This window comes from Chiloscyllium punctatum, chromosome 7 (genome assembly GCF_047496795.1).
Source record: "Chiloscyllium punctatum isolate Juve2018m chromosome 7, sChiPun1.3, whole genome shotgun sequence".
NCBI classification, from domain to species: domain Eukaryota; kingdom Metazoa; phylum Chordata; class Chondrichthyes; order Orectolobiformes; family Hemiscylliidae; genus Chiloscyllium; species Chiloscyllium punctatum.
This window is the reverse complement of record NC_092745.1, coordinates 71051554-71069272: the sequence shown is the minus strand read 5'-3', so window position 1 is coordinate 71069272 and position 17719 is coordinate 71051554. Positions and strand designations below refer to the sequence as shown.

The window sequence follows — 17719 nt, the reverse complement described above, 5'->3', positions numbered from 1 at the left end:
TAGTATATTCCTGTTAGGGTGAAAAGGAAAGGCAGGTAAGTGTAGGGAATGCTGGATGACTAAAGAAATTGAGGGTTTCATTAAGAAAAAGAAGGAAGCATATGTCCGGTACAGACAGGATAGATCGTGTGAATCCTTCGAAGAGTATAAAGACAGTAGGAGCATACTTAAGAGGGAAGTCAGGAGGGCAGAAAGGGGATATGAGATTGCTTTGGCAAATATGGTTAAGGAGAATCCAAAGGGTTTTTACAAATACATTAAGGATAAAAGGGTAACTAGGGAGAGAATAGGGCCCCTCAAAGATCAGCAAGGTGGCCTTCGTGTGGAACCGCAGGGGATGAGGGAGATATTAAATGAGTATTTTGCATCACAATTTACTGTGGAAAAGGAAATGGAAGATATAGAATGTAGGGAAATAGATGGTGATATCTTGAAAAATGTCCATATTATAGAGGAGGAAATGCTGAATGTCTTGAAATGCATAAAAGTGGATAAATCCCCAGGATCTGATCAGGTGTACCCTAGACCTCTCTGGGAAGCTAGAGAAGTGATTGTTGGGGCTCTTGCTGAGATATTTGTATTATTGATAGTCACAGGTGAGGTGCTGGAAGACTGGAGGTTGGCTAAGGTGGTGTCACTTTTTAAGAAGGGTGGTAAGGACAAGCCAGGGAACTATAGACCAGTGAGCCTGACGTTGGTGGTGGGCAAGATGTTGGAGGGAATCCTGAGGGATAGAATGTACATGTATTTGGAAAAGGATTAGGGATAGTCAACATGGCTTTGTGCATGGGAAATTGTGTCTCACAAACTTGATTGATTTTTGAAGAAGTAACAAAGAGGATTGATGAGGGCAGAGTGGTGGATGTGATCTATATGGACTTCAGTAAGGCATTCAACAAGGTTCTCCATGGGAGACTGGTTAGCAAGGTTAGATCTCACGGACTAAAGGGAGAACTAGCCATTTGGATACAGAACTGGCTTGAAGGTAGAAGACAGAATGTGATGGTGGAGGGTTGCTTTTCAGACTGGAGGCCTGTGACCAATGGAGTGCCACAAGGATTGATGCTGGGTCCACTACTTTTCATTATTTATATAAATGATTTGGATGTGAGCATAAGAGGTATAGTTAGTAAGTTTGCAGATGACAGCAAAATTGGAGGTGTAGTGGACAGTGAAGAAGGTTACCTCAGATTACAATGGGATCTTGACCAGATGTGTCAATCGACCAAGAAGTGGCAGATGGAATTTAATTTAGATAAATATGAGGTGCTGCATTTTGGGAAAGCAAATCTTAGCAGGACGTAAACATTTATTGGTAAGGTCCTAGGAAATGCTGCTGAACAAAGAGACCTTGGAGTTCAGGTTCATAGCTCCTTGAAAGTGGAGTTGCAGGTAGGTAGGATAGTGAAGAAGGCATTTGGTATGCTTTCCTTTATTGGTCAGAGTATTGACTACAGGACTTCGGAGGTTATGCTGTGGCTGTACAAGATGTTGGTTAGGCCACTTTTGGAATATTGCATTCAAATCTGGTCTCCTTCCTATTGAAAAGACATTGTGAAACTTGAAAGGGTTCAGAAAAGATTTACAAGGATGTTGCCAGGGTTGAAGGATTTCTTCTATAGGGAGAGGTTGAATAGGCTGGGGCTGTTTTTCCCTGGAGTGTCGGAGGCTGAGGGGTGACCTTATAGAGGTTTATAAAATCATGAGGGGCATGGATAGGATAAATAGACAAAATCTCTTCCCTACGGTGGAGAAGTCCAGAACTAGAGGTTTAGGCTGAGGGGAAAGATATATAAGAGACCTGAGGGGCAACCTTTTTCATGCAGAGGGTGGTACGTGTATGGAATGAGCTGCCAGAGGAAGTGGTGGAGGCTAGTACAATTGCAACATTTAAAAGGCATTTGGGTGTGTATATGAATAGAAAGGGTTTGGAGGGATATGGGCCAGGTGCTGGCAGGTGGGATTAGATTGGTTTGGGATATCTGGTCGGCATAGACGAGTTGGACCAAAGGGTCTGTTTCCATGCTGTACGTCTGTATGATGGAATCATGGTCTGGAATCTGAAGACATTTAAAGTAATCCTTTGATGTTTTTATTCTGATGAAAGGCAGTGTCATACCTTAGGCTCCCTCACCAAACACCATGGGTTACTGTTGGGGAGCTGATACTGTCCACAATCTGCAACACAGTAAGATGGGATCAAAGCACAATTGGCAACTGTGTCATTTCATTGCTTAGCACTGATAAGGTACTAAACACCAGAGATTGTCCAGCCATTCCTGAGGACTCCGGTGAAAGAAAAAAAAGTATGCAAGTTAACAAAAAAGAACAAAGCATTGTAACCTAGTTCATCCTAAATATTGTAGAGAAGTGAGTCACCAGAAGTTCAGGAATTTCAATTTCCGATCGAAGTGCCTCCCATTCAGCACAGTATCCCCACCCACAGCCTGGTAACCATCTGGAGGAAGGTTTGGTGTAAATATTTGGCAATTGTCAGCTTTTGGGAGCTCGGACTCTGACCAGGGACCTTGTTTCCTTTGTTTGGCCTCCTGGTTTTTGAAATATGTCATGAGAAATCATGCACAAAAATAATCAATTACACACGACTTTTATAAGAGAAATGGAAGAATTTGATAGTGACATCGTATATGTTAAATAATCTGAAATATGTGATGGAATGATAGATTAGATTACTTTACAGTGTGGAAACAGGCCCTTCGGCCCAACAAGTCCACACTGACCCGCCGAAGCGCAAACCACCCATATCCCTACATTTACCCCTTGCCTAACACTACGGACAATTTAGCATGGCCAATTTACCTGACCTGAACATCTTTGGACTGTGGGAGGAAACCCACGCAGACACAGGGAGAATGTGCAAACTCTACACAGTCAGTCGCCTGAGGCGAGAATTGAACCCGGGTCTCTGGTGCTGTGAGGCAGCAGTGCTAACCACTATGCCACCCACACCTCCATGCTGTGGGAACACCTGTATCTGACTTGTCACCGAAATGGGTCCTGTGTGAGGGAAAGGTGATAGACTTGTTGTACTGGGCCTCCCCTGTGGATCTTTATGGAAAGGTGAACTATCAGCCTCTGCTGTATTTGATACAAGTGTTGAGTTACTATATTTTCTGTTCCTCTTCCTGTTCTCTTCTCCATCTAGTTCTCAGTACAGCCACTATCAAAACTGTGAGGCTGCTTTTCCTACAATTCCTTTGCTCTTCATTTCATTTTGGGTTTGGAGGCACCCCTATTTTGGGTTTTGGTATTCTAAATTTGGAGTTTCAGAACTATTGAATATTTATTCTCAGCCTACACTGTGTGGGTCTGATCATGGTGTGGGGTCCAGGAAAACTGCTGTTACTTTTTTCTCTTATTCAATGGGATGTGGGTGTCACTGGCTGGGTTAGCATTTATTGCCCATCCCTAAATACCCTTGAGAAAGTGGTGGTGAGCTGCCTTCCTGAGCAACTAGAGTTCATGAAATGTCGGGTTCCCTGTCGTCTCTTTGGGCAGGGAATTCCAGAATTTTGATCCAGCAATACTGAAGGATTGGTGATATGGTTCCAAGTTATGATGGTATGTGACTTGGAGGGGTACATGCAAGTGGTGATGCTCCCGTGTATCTGTCCATCTAGGGGATAGAGGTCATGGATTTGGAAGGTCAAAGGAGCATTGACAAGTTGTTGTAAGGCATCTTATAGATAATGCACACACTGCTGCCATCGTGTGTGATTGAAAGGAATAAATGTTGGAAGTGCTGAAGGGGGTGCCAATCAAGAAGACTACTTTGTCCGGATTGTGTAGGGCTTCGAGTGTTGTTGAAGTTGCACCTATGCAAGAAAATGCAGTCAACTTCATGATGCTTGTGCCTTTGAGATGATGGACAGGCTCTAGGGAACCTTGGATGAGTTACTCACTGCAGAATTCCATCCTCCCATAAGTCCAACATTGATAAATATTTTTAATCAACCTGTTAGGAGACACCTCTGGAACAGGTGAACCTTCTAAAACATCACCACTGTGTCACAAGAGCCCTATCCAGTATTTATATAGCTGGTCCAACTTAGTTTTTGGATGGTGGAAATTCCCAGGTTGTTGGTAATGGGAGATTCAGTGATGGGAATGCCATTGAACATCAGCTGGGAAGGTGGGGGTAAATTCTCTGGTATAGATGGTCAATACCTGGCACAGATGTTGCTACTTATTAGCCCAAACCTGAATGTTGACCCAGTCTTGCTGCAAAAACACCATTTCAATAAAGTGTTTGCAAATACAGCAGTGTCCGTTGAACAATGGGAAAATAATTCTTGTCTTTTCTCTTCAGTGTGCAACTGATTTTTACTCTTAAACATTAGGGTTACATTGGATGTGATTTTATAATGATCATGTGCTTAGATTTGTTATGGTAGTTTTTTTTGTCTTTTTGTCACTTTTGACAGAAATGGTAATGTTAAAACCTATTTCTGGTTGTTAAGGTGAGTAAATCTATTTTGGTTTAGGTTGGTGCCTGTACCTTGTTTATACACATTTCCTAACTGTATTTTCTTTTGATTGTTAGGTCGGTTTGGTTCCCTACAACTACTTGGAGCCATTGGAAGCTGAAAAGGTAAAGCAGCATGTAGGGTGTTTATACAGGAAATGATGTTTTGTTTGGTGCAGAAAAATAAAATGTTCCAGTTTTGTTTGAATGGCCAACAGCTGAGCTTCTCAGAAGGAAAAGTGAGATAATCAATCCTCATTGCTTGCTGGTTATATTTCAACTTGTGGCTTGCCTTGGGCTATATAAACAGATTCAGTGTATCTGGGTTCCATATAGGATCACAACCCTGACTGCTCCATGGTTAGCAGTGCATGTGTGTGACTGCACTGCCATTGTGGTCGTCCTTCATGGGTCCATTTAAGACGGAGTTTGGGGGGAATCTCTTCTCTTTGAGGGAGTCAGTCTGTGGAATCCTTCACCACAGAAGGCTGTCGAGGCTGGGTCATTAAGTATATTCAAGGCTGAGACCAATTTTTAAACAGGTTGGTCATCAGGCGATATGGAGAAAAAGCAAGAAAATGGAGCTGAGAAGTATCAGATCTGCCATGATCTCATTGAATAGTGAAGGAGTCTCAATGGCCAAATGGTCTCCCTCTGTTCCTACATCTTTTTGTCTTAATGGATATGTGAGAGCAGAGAGACCCATGTGTAGACGTAAATAAATCAGTAAAAGTGGCAGGACAGATGGAAAGAGCTGTTAATAAAATATGCAGTATCCTAGGCTTCATACAGGCATTGAGCAGGGTGGTTATGATATCAAAGATACTAGTTAGATCTCAGGTGCAGAATTGTTTTCAGTTCTAGGCACTATACTATAGGAAGGATTGAAGAGAGTGCAAAATCAGTGATTCCAGTGATTAGGTAGTTACGGATGAAAAGTTGGGAGTCTTCTTGGAGAAGAGGAGGCTAGGAGAAAATCTGATATGTTTTCAAAATCCTGATGTATCTGGATGAGTGAATGGGGAAAAACTAGTAAATGGATCAAGAATCAATGGTTATTGGTTAAAATGGTTTGCACAAGTAGTAAGTGTGAGGTGAGAAGAATCTTTTTCACACAGTGAGTAGTTAAGGTATGGAATACAGCACACTGACTGATGGTATGGTAAAGACTGGTTCAATTGAGGCATTGGATGACTATTTAAATGGAAACAATGGAACCCTTTAAGGAAAAGGCAAGAGATTTTCAGGATTAAATGCAGGAGTTTCTATTTTATACTTGTACAAGCAGTTCTCCTATAATATGCATTTATTAAATGTGATTTTGATTGTGATGTGATTTGTGAATTGGGAACCTTTTTGTTTATAAAGTGAACGGGAGTTTGCTGTTGTGCGATTCCATCCCCGGCACAACAAAACACAGCCTCAGGATCCTCTGTCTGAAAAATGCAAGTTCAATGTGTTCAGCTAAAACAGGAATGCAATCAGCTCTGCAAGCCTTGAAACTTAGGTTGAAACTGGGAATTGTAGTTTATAGTTAGAAGGAACTTTATTTCAAACCGGGGAGGATCTTGAGGAGGACTGGGCTTCCACATTCACATCACCTAGTCAGCTGGTTCACATGCTTTCTCTGAAGAGCTTTGTGAAAGCTATAGTGCTGCAGTCAGTCATTTTAGTGTTAATTGTTAAATTTACTGTATTATTTGATTAAAGTATATGATTTAAAGATTTATTTTGACTGTGCTATCTATCGTGTTAGGCTAACTACTTTTTTTGTTTTGATTTTGTCTGATATTTTTGGTGATTTGCCTGTTTTTCCCATAGGCACCTTTTATTTATATTGCATGATTTTCTATAACACTGTCGCACTGGATCACAGCTACCATGTTATAGGAGAACTATCTGTATAGAATTTAACTTTATTGAGCTTTGTGTGATTTGTTTTGTTAATTTAATTTAGAAAATATGCAAAGAACACTGACCCCAAAGGAGATAAAATTTCTCGTGTCATTCTTGACTAGGGTGAAAAATCCCCCCCTCCTGATATTCCAGCACCACCGACATCATCCGCTCCAGAAAGACCAGCCAGTGTTAAAGGTGAACAGTTTCAATACATCAGCAAAAAGCGGTGCTATAACTGCATCAGCTGCATGTTATAATTCGTTGGGTAGATCTGAACCTCCATATTGCTGAAAAAAGACACATTTATTGAAACTTTTAATCTTTCACTCATCAGGACATTTTGTAAGAATACAAATTCAAGGTAGGACTCAGATTGTTGCCTTAGAAAATGCAGCCATTCATGCTGCTTGACAGTTAACAACCAGATTTTGTAAAATTGTCAGGCATTGCCCTGAGAATTGAATCAGCAAATAGCTATCACCTATTTTGTTGAGTTGAAACAGGTACAGTGTGTGTATGTTTTCTTTCTGGCTGCCTGTCTATTAATATAATGTAGTTTCCAGTACTCGCAAGTGCATCATACTGCAGGCCCAATTGTCAGTCAGGCAACACCTCTACCAATCAGCAGGTTCATCTCATACAGTATAAATGTTGGTTTATCCCTTGAAATTTATATTCTTGCAAAACATCCTGATGAGTACAAAATAAAAGGCTTCAACAAAATGTCTTTTCTTTAGCAGTAATAAGTTAGACTTAACAAATCAAATAGTGTGTGAAGAACAAAAATTGGCCAAAAGCCTTTTAGGAATCACATCCATGAGGTTCAGTGCATTCTATCAATGACTTACAGCAGTGTGTGGGTACAACTTTCGGTCTCACTGTTGTGGAAGTGTGCTGAATATATGCCAGGCCAGCTCTCATCCACTGGAGCTGAAAAATACCTTGCAACTTTCAAAGTGAAATTGGATAAATACTTGATGCAAAACTATTTACATTTTATCACTGATTCAAAAAAATAGCGAGTTGCTGTCTGTTTGCAGATGATGAAGCAGAATTGATTATGGCCAGTGATGAGTAAGGCTGAGAGTACTTTATTCATTCATTGCCAGGTCACTCAAAGTTTAATCACAATTGAGAAAATTATGTATTTAATTTTTTAAAAATCGAATGCACTGTTGGGAGTTAAATTCACCGAAATATATTTGTTTATCTTTCAGAAGGGAATGTACACACCAAAACAAGCCAGCAGGTGACAGAACATTCAAAAAAGATTCGGGTAAAGGACTTGATGTTAGGGATTATGGAAAACAGAGAACAAGTCACTCATTTATCTTGAACCTTATTATAGTATTTAACGTACTTCAGGCACCACACAAGTCAGGTGTTAGGTAGCAAAGGCAACAATCATAGGACTAGAAAAAGTAACTAATAGTTCAGAGAGAAATGGTACTTGGTGTCATTATGAATATACAAGTTAGGAACAGGAGTAGGCCATTCAACCCCTCAAGCCTGCTCCACCATTTAATAAGATCTGATTGTAACCTCAACACCATATTTCCAGCAATCCCGATATCCCTATGTTTACAATAACTACCTCTGCTGTAAAAATATTAAAGACTTTGCATTCTTTGAGGATGAACGCTCATAATCCTCCGTGAGGACTTTTTTTTTTTTCTCCTCATTTTTATCTTCAGTGGGTGAACTTTTATTTTTAGTGCTGGCCCCAAGTTCGAGATTTTCCCACAAGGGGAAGCATCTCTTCCACATCTACCCTGTCAGGTCTATCGGGGATCTTGTATGTTTCAATCCAGCTCTTTCTCTTCTGAACACCAGCAGATACAAGTCCAACGTTTCCTTGTAAGACAAACTGACAGTTCCACGTGTGAGCTGAAAATGTGTTGCTGGAAAAGCGCAGCAGGTCAGGCAGCATCCAAGGAGCAGGAGTATCGACATTTCAGGCATGAGCCCTTCTTCAGGGCTCATTCCCGAAATGTCGATTCTCCTGCTCCTTGGATGCTGCCTGACCTGCTGCGCTTTTCCAGCAACACATTTTCAGCTTTGATCTGCAGTCCTCACTTTCTCCCAGTTCCAAGTGTGAATCAAGTAAACCCTTAAAGTCCTTCCAATGCATTTACATCCTTCCTAAAATAAGGAGATCATTAACTTGCACAGTGTTCCGGATGTGACCTTACCAGTGTCTTGTAAAAATAAAGTATAGCATCCTTACTTTTGTACTCTGGTTTTGTTCTGTGAAGGAATGCAGGCTATGAAACAAAGAGGAACCCTTGTTTTTCTTTCTGTAGAGCAGTGGAACATTAATACATTGGAACTAAAGTAGTAGACAATCAGAGCCTTGTTTCAATGTTACAACCGAAGGCAAACATCTCCAACGTAACATTCTCTAATTTGTTATCAGAGAGTAGCTCAGATTATGCACTGAAGTTCCAAAATGGCACTTCAATTTAAATCTACTACCATAAAATTACTACCATTTACGTCTGCACCATGACAAACACAAAAGTTGAATCTTAGTTCTACCAGTACGAAACTATGTGGTAGTTTCTTTGAAAATTGCAGGTAAAGTTTCTTATGCTTTTGAGAAGCAAAGGACAAGGTCTTTGAATCGTTTCACAGATCCTTACACTCTGGAAAATGTGTTTTGTAAAGGAAGATATTACATGCTGAAAAGGATTTTCTATTACAAGGAAAAATGACTTTGTTTTGATCTGAGTTTTTCCTTAAAAGCTGTATGTGCTTGTGGCGTGGGTGTGGTTAACAGGATGCTTTCTCATTTTCCACTGAAAGTGGTGGTGTGACACCTACTTGAAGCATGGAAGACCTGGTAGTGAAGATCTTCCCATGGTGCAGTTAGGTTAGGACTCCCAGGGTTGTGACCCAGTGATGATCAGTTGTCCCAATTTTGGTATAACTCCCCCAGCACTGGTGAATTTTGTAGGTTTGGTGAGGCCTTTGTTGTTTTTTTTGCCTAGGCCAATACAAGGCTATTTTATTCTTCAACTGTTCTGCAGTAGTTTGAGACAGCTGAGTGACGTGCTTGCTATTGGAGAGACGAGAGCTAAGAGTCAACCACATTAACATGAGCCTGGAGTCACATGTAGGCCAGATTGGGTAAGACCACCCCTTGTTAAATATACCTTATCTCAACTGTGGAATAATATGAGATAAGAAATGCAATTATTCTTTCAAAATCAGTGAGGACAGGACTGCCTGTGGTAATCCTTCGGGTTTCTTTTCTGACTATATAATTTAAAATGTCACCAATCTGCAACTTTCTTCCTTGTGAAACAGACCAAAGATCACTCTGTGCCTGTACCTTCCATTGTGAAAGTGCATTTCAAGTACACAGTAGCTATCCGTGTAAAACCAGGCCTGTCACACAATGAGCTTCTGATTGTCATCAGTAAGAAGTTCCAAATACCTGAGGAAAGACTTGGATTGAGGTATAAGTGATTATTTTATAACATTTTTAACAGTCATAAAAATGCTTTATTCTTTCCATTTTAATTTTCATATTGTATTTGATTTTGCATTTGTTAGTTGAAATATATTTTCAGTTATTTAAGATCAAGTTTGACACAATTGAAGGGGAAAATAAAATATTTCCATACTACTGTGTCTCAGCTCTGATCTTCTCTGGCACCAACACTACATTCACAGTTACCAACTTGGTAACTCACTGTCAATTGATTTCCAGACTGGGGCCTTTTTGCACTATGGATGTCTACACCAACCTGAAATTCAGTTGAGCATGTCCAAACCATTTCAACTGAATAATTACAGTTAAGGAAAGAAAGAATAGTTTGGTTTCAAACTAGAGGTGAAAGGGCAATGTACTCACTCACTGCATCAATAAAGCACCAAAATTAACTGCATTTATCCAACTTTTTTTTAATGTGTTAAACATTATTCACTAAATGGATGAATGTGACCTTATAATACTTTCTTAGAGTAGTTCTCGAGTTGTTTGTATCCCGAGATTAATTACCATCAGTTGCCATTTTTTTTTCCCACAAGCAATTTGAACTTAAATCATTCATGGGTAATGTTCTGTGGACTACTCCTGATCCACCATTAAATTTTTAAAAGTAACCTATTTTTCTGATCAATTTGTTCAGAGATGTTAGAACATAGAAAAAATACAGCGCAGTACAGGCCCTTCGGCCCTCGATGTTGCGCCGACCGAAGCCTACCTAACCTACACTAGCCCAATAACCTCCATATGCTTATCCAATGCCCGCTTGAATGACCATAAAGAGGGAGAGTCCACCACTGATACTGGCAGGGCATTCCATGAACTCAACCCGCTGAGTAAAGAATCTACCCTTAACATCTGTCCTATACCAACCTCCCCTTAATATAAAGCTGTGTCCCCTAGTAACAGCTGACTTCATTAGTGGAAAAAGGTTCTCACTGTCAACCCTATCTAAACCCCTAATCATCTTGTGCACCTCTATCAAATCTCCCCTAAACCTTCTTTTCTCCAATGAGAACAGCCCCAAGTGCCTCAGCCTTTCCTTATACGATCTTCCTACCATGCCAGGCAACATCCTGGTAAACCTCCTCTGCACCCGTTCCAGTGCCTCCCCATCCTTCCTATAGTATGGCGACCAAAACTGTACACAATACTCCAGATAAGGCCGCACCAGAGTCTTATACAACTGCAACGTGACCTCAGGACTCCAGAACTCAATTCCTCTACCAATAAAGCCCAGTACGCCATATGCCTTCTTCACAGCACTATTTTCCTGGGTGGCAACTTTCAGAGATCTGTGTACATGGACACCAAGATCCCTCTGCTCATCCACACTACCAAGTAGCCTACCATTAGCCCAGTAATCCATCTTCTTGTTACTCCTACCAAAGTGAATGACTTCACACTTGGCTACATTGAACTTATTACACACCTCTGGAGCAGGTGGGACTGCGACCTGGAACACCCGGTTCAAGGGTAGACTTACTACTACTGCTACAAAAGGTCCCAATATTACTTCACCTAAAGTGCAGCAGAAGCCGTATGCACTTATCAAAGTGGTGTTTCTGGTGAAATTACGATAGCAAATTGGAAACAACTTCACAGCTATTGCTAATGATAGTATTGCTCAAAGCTTACTAAAGAGATACAGATCTTTTTCTGGCTTTGGAGGCTGGGTGAAAGTAGAGGCAGTAAAGAACACCGAAAAGAGTTATTATGAAAAGTTGCAATGGGTTTTGAATTTTCATAAACCTTTCTTCTGGCTGCAGTTATTAATTTTGGAGTTTAGCAAGGAAAGGAAATTTGGCAGTGTCATTTCACAAGTGATTCTGTACTTTAAGAGGACTAAGAAAATAAATAGAATTTTAACGTAAAGAACCTCAAGACGTTGGGCTAACTCTCAACAAGTACTGACCATGAAGTCAGTCTGAAATATTAGTTAAGTATTAAGACCGTGTTGATAAGCATCGTACTGGCAGGCACAGTGTCACAGTGGTTAGCACTGCTGCCTCACAGCGCCAGAGACCCGGGTTCAATTCCCGCCTCAGGCGACTGACTGTGAGGAGTTTGCACGTTCTCCCCGTGTCTGCGTGGGTTTCCTCCGGGTGCTCCGGTTTCCTCCCACAGTCCAAAGATGTGCAGGTCAGGTGAATTGGCCATGCTAAATTGCCCATAGTGTTGGGTAAGGGGTAGATGTACATGTAGGGGTATGGGTGGGTTACGCTTCGGTGGGGTGGTGTGGACTTGTTGGGCCAAAGGGCCTGTTTCCACACTGTAAGTAATCTAATCTTAAGTATTAAGACCATGTTGATAAGCATCGTACTGTACATGGAGAATGTGTATTGTGAAAATATGCTGCTCCCTTACACAGTTCATGTAAAGTCTAAGAATCTTTCTTCAAAACAGTCCATCACATTTCTATTGCATGAAGATTAAAGACTTAAGACAATTTAATGCCAATTGTTAGTAGCTGTGTAACAAAAATAGTGTAAAATGCTAATCAATTATGAAGAACAAGCCTTTTTGATTTGGTCATGGGATGTGGGTATTTCTGGTTAGGCCAGCATTTATTGTCCAGAAACCAGTGAAGTGTCAACCATATTACTTTTGGGTCTGGAGTCACATTTGGTCAGACGAGGTAAGGATGGCTAATTCCCTTTCAGAAAAGACATTAGTAAACCACATGGGACTTTATGACAAATAGCAGTGGTTATTTAAATGGTTTCCATTATGCTGGATTCACAGAATGGGCCTTTCCATTTTATTCCAGATTAATTTTATAAACATGTGTATAATTCAAAAACATCAACATAAAAGTGGATTCAGGCGATCTACTGTACTTTTTTGCTTGGGTTATTCACTTACATTTCCCTGAAGTTGAATCATCTTTTGAAGGCACTTTCGGTGCATTTTATCAGATATTTATGTAACTTAGTTTACAACTGTATCCATCAGAGTTCTCATTGGTTCCACATGAAGACTTCCAAGCCCACTAAAAGACCTCTCCTGTGTGGTTTGGTCAATAATCACTATCCTGCTGCTATCTCTGTTGTCCAATAGCACTGGTTTGTAATAGTTTAATGATTTAGACTGAAAATTCCATTCAGGTATTAAAGCAAATTACTTGGGATTTTGAAAAGTTGTTCATAATTTTGTAAGCACATCAATCACTGTTTTATTATATCTGCATACCATTGATTTGGTTCTTACTTGATCTTCCCTCTTTCACCTCTTTTTCTAATGAAATTGCTTACTTTTATTATCTTTCGTCTTTGACACAAAATTTCCAACATCTGGAGAAGCTTAGGAACATCAGGATAGCAATATTAGGACAAACGGGCTCTTATAATGTAGTGGTAATGTCACTTCCTCTGTACCAGGAGACCCAGATCCAAGTCCCACCTGCTTATGTAATAACATTTCTGAACAGGGTTGATTAGATAACTTAATGCCAATATTGGTAGCTATCCTCCACTTAAAAAATATAAAGATATGTATATACCATTTTTGTAGATGCCTTGGGTGAAATTGGGGTTATGTGTAGGACAGAAATGACTATAAATCTGTGACCTGCTTTCACGAATATAGTGTGCTGTCCATCGTGAATGATTGACTGTTTCCCTTTCAGTTACAAGTCACAAGAGAGTGGGGAGCTCATTCCCATTACTAGTGAAGCGAAAATGAAGAGTGCGTGGACTGAGGTAAAAAATCACCGTTTGACTGTTTGGTGCAAGTTTCTGGAGGTAAAGATGTTTATTCATATCCTAAATATTATTGGCTATTACACTAGCTGATGCTATTTTTCTTGTGAATATTTTAAATAAGGAGATTTTTACATGAATACATCTTTCCACAACAGGTAAAGGCACTGTATGATTATGAAGGGTCTGTACCGGCTGATCTGGGCTTTCATGAAGGAGACATCATCCAAGTCTTAGCACATGGTGAGAATCGTAAGATTTCCATGCTAATTGCTTAATGTTCTGAATCACATGTTTTTCATGACTTTTTTTGTTGGTGATCCCTCCAATGCGCTTTTTTCCAGATTAGCAATTTTGTTAATAGTTTGTGAATGCAACAACTGAAAATATTTCTAACTGAAATGCCACTTTTATATATTTGCATTGATGAATCAACTTCACCAAACTATTACTACACTCCATTGTTTTATATTTTTTTTAAAAAGGAAAATTTAAATATCCCCACTCAACCATTGACTTCAGGAAAAGAGACATTCACATCAATACAGATACAAGTGGCATTTACCACTTACCACCCCCCCCCGCCTCACCCTTTCAGAAAATGGTTCTCATCATATTTGCCCACTCTGTTACCATTATCTCTTCAATTCCTTTTCCATTACCCACTTGTCCAATGCAACTTTCGATGTCGCCTCAACCACTAACTCTGGAAGTGAAAATAGATTAGTCAGTGCAGATTGCAGAAGAAAACATAATGCCTGACCCATTTTATTAGCCTTTATCATCCTGCCATAGGAAGGATATTTTTAAATTGGAAAGGGTGCAGAAAAGATTTACCAGGATGTTATAGGAAATGAAGGGTTTGAGTTATAAAGAAAGGCTGGGACTTTTTCCATTCAACTGTAGGGGGTTGAGAGGTGACCTTAGAGGTTTATAAAATCACGAGGTGCATAGGTAAGGTAACTAGTAAAGGCCTTCTCCCTAGGGTTGGGGAGTTCAAAACTAAAGGGCTTAATTTTAAGGTGAGAGGAGAAAGATTTGAGACAGCCTTGTGGGGCAACCTTTTCACACAGAGGGTGGTTCATAAATGGAATGAATTGTCAGAGGACTTGGTTGATGCAGGTACAGTTACAATAGATACACAAATAGAAAGATTAAGAGAATTAGATTTAGATTATTGGTTTTCAAATTAAATTAGATTACTTAGTGTGGAAACAGGCCCTTCGGCCCAACAAGTCCACACCGACCCTCTGAAGAGCAACCCACCCAGACCCATTCCCTAACACTTCGGCCAATTTAGCATGGCCAATTCTCCTAACCTGCACATTTTTGGACTGTGGGAAGAAACCAGAGCACCCGGAGGAAACCCACGCAGACATGGGGAGAATGTGCAAACTCCGCACAGACAGTTGCCTGAGGCAGGAATTGAACCCACTGCGAAGCAGTTCTCAGTGCTAACAACTGTGCCACCAAATGTGGGTCAAACGCAGGCAGGTGGGACAATCTGCCATTTTAGAATTCACCTCTTGATTATACTCTTAAACAACACTTTAGCTAGTCTTTACTAAGTGTCAATCATTTATTGCACATTTCGGTGAATAATTTTCTCCTCTAAAGAGTCCCCACTTAATGTTTTCTATATTGACGCATTCTATTGTTGCCTTTTGATGTTTCTTTTCAAAAAATGTTTCATCAATATACTTTTTAAAAAAATCTGATCTTCTGTTTACCAATGGGAGCCTAAAACAATGTTTCCATATTTTGAAAAACAAACCTGCACAATTGTTAATGTATACATCTACGCTGTAAAGATTTAGCAAAAATAAAAGAATTGAAGGTTTATTCTAAAATTATGAACCTGTGAAATTCTAAAATTTATATGTTGCTAGTCACACGTCAAAAAAAACTCCACAATCTCATTTCAGAATTATTTAAACGTGCTTTCTTTCCACAGTAAACAACAACTGGCTGGAAGGACAATGCAATGGAAAGACTGGCATCTTCCCAGCAAATTTTGTTAAAGAATTAAGCATGGCTGATGTGAAGAATTCGGGAATGTAAAAGAAATGCAAATGTGTATGCTGATTTCTGAAGAGGTCCTTTTCTCCTCTGGTGATACTAGAATGACTATCTACAGATGAGATGCTTCACTGCTTTGAATTTTAAAAATTGTTTTCTCCAAACACTGATTTGCGTTTAATTCATGACTGCTGTCAAAAATGGATTAAGAAAGTGCTATTTTCTTCAGGCTGTGTTTCAAGGCAATATGACTAGTTTGTGCCACTCGAAATTGCATTGATGTACATACTGTAGACCTTCCTGATGATGATATTTTAACTGCTGGAAACCTCCTACTTTCCCATATTTGTTTTGAATGCCCTAAGTCAATGTCCTAATTATGAACAAGGAACCCTGGCCCAATTGTTTGAGTGCTCCACTGATCATTTTCTCAAGTGTTTTAAGATTACCTATTATTAACAATTTTCACTTTGGATGAATCAAAGCAAATTCCAAAATATTTAGACATTTTTTCAGTACCTTAAATTTAAAGTTTAAAAAATCCATTGTGAATCAGATTAATTGTTTTACTTCTCACTCACTGGTCTTTGATTGTTATGGTAGTCTCTGTAAAATAAGTAACCGTTTTACAGCAGCACCTTCCCTGATCTTTAAATGACTTCATTTGCATGGTCAAATTACTGTGTGACTGAATTTCTATTGCAGAAATCCTACAATTACATATCTTTTCTGTTAGCTAGGACTTTGCAGGCTGGAACTGTAGATTCTTATGCATTCTATTTATTGCCAGGTCCATGTAAACATGATGATATTACACATTTTAAACAGCTGCATTCCTTCTTCTTGAAATGGATGTTGAGGGACTAAGTTGGCTGCTGAAAAGTCACCTGACTTTTGTAATCACTAGGGCAGCATGCTGCCTCAAAGTACCATGGACTAGAGTTCAATTCCCACCTCACGTGACTGCCTGTGTGGAGTTTGCATATTCTTCCCATGTCTGTGGGGTTTTTGTCAGCTACTCATGTTTCCTCCAACAATCTAAATTGCCAAGTTGGGGTAAATATAAGTTAGGAGAATGGGTCTGGGTGGGTTACTGTTCAGAGGGTCAACATGGATTTGTTGGGCTGAAGGGCCTGTTTCCATACTGTAGGTAATCTAATCCAGATAATTCAAGTTTCTAGAAATTAACATTCACCTCAACAGCAGTTTTCTATGGAAGTCCACCCTTGTAATTGTCAAGGTTTACTCCAAAACATAAGGACAATAAGCCCTCCATGCCTGGGTATCAAAAAAAATGGCCTGTCACCTTTTCTCTCAGTGAACTGCTTTTATTTACCTTCATTTTATATCAATGACTCTTCGAGAATGTGATTGAAACTACTTTGCTTCCTTGAAAGATATATCTTCCATTGGGCACTCTGGTATTACTCATGCGATTGAAGCTACTTAGATTATGATACCCTTTGTAATTATGAAACAGTACCTGCTTTGAGGCAGCCTGCAAACTAACACCAACAAGAACACGACCTGCAGAAAAGAGGCCGCGTCATCCTGATTACTTCAAAAACTGAGGCTCAAAGCCATTTCATAGCCCTTTTGAACCTGTTCCAAAAACTCAGTTCACCGAACAGAGAAACAGAACTTCTAACATAGAACAATACAGTGCAGAACAGGTTCTTTGGCTCTCGCTAGTGCGCCCACCTGTGAACTAATCTAAGCCCATCCCCCTACACTATCCCATCATCCATATGCTTATCCAAGGATTGTTTAAATGTCCCTGAAGTGGCAGAGTTAATTACATTGGCAGGCAGGGCATTCCATGCCCTTACCACTGAGTGAAGAAACTGCCTTTGCCATCTGTCTTAAATCTATCACTCCTCAATTTGCAACTGTGTCCCCTCGTACAAGCCAACATCATCATCCTCGGAAAAAGACTCTCACTGTCCACGCTTTCTAATCCTTGGATCATCTTGTATGTCTCTATTAAATCCCCTCTTAGCCTTCTCTCCAATGAGAACAGACCCAAGTTCCTCAACCTTTCCTCATAAGACCTTCGCTCCAGTCCACGCAACATCCTGGTAAATCTCCTCTGCACCTTTTCCAATGCTTCCACATTCTTCC

At 40.0% G+C, this 17719-nt stretch overlaps 1 protein-coding gene across 2 annotated transcripts in view; it reads left to right on the top strand.

Annotated features, from left to right (window-relative positions):
• The window catches only part of ncf2 (neutrophil cytosolic factor 2), a 46694-nt gene extending 30932 nt beyond the window's left edge, over positions 1-15762 (top strand). The window contains exons 9-15 of one of the 2 annotated variants that reach the window (XM_072573946.1): positions 4565-4612; positions 6505-6580; positions 7603-7634; positions 9695-9846; positions 13507-13621; positions 13738-13822; positions 15534-15762. In XM_072573946.1, coding sequence (XP_072430047.1) covers positions 4565-4612; positions 6505-6580; positions 7603-7634; positions 9695-9846; positions 13507-13621; positions 13738-13822; positions 15534-15640 — 615 coding nt within the window. In that variant the 3' untranslated portion in view covers positions 15641-15762. Of the gene's footprint in view, positions 1-4564; positions 4613-6504; positions 6581-7602; positions 7662-9694; positions 9847-13506; positions 13622-13737; positions 13823-15533 lie in introns of both variants that reach the window. The other variant, XM_072573945.1, reaches the window with a different exon arrangement.
• The last annotated feature ends 1957 nt before the right edge of the window (positions 15763-17719 follow it).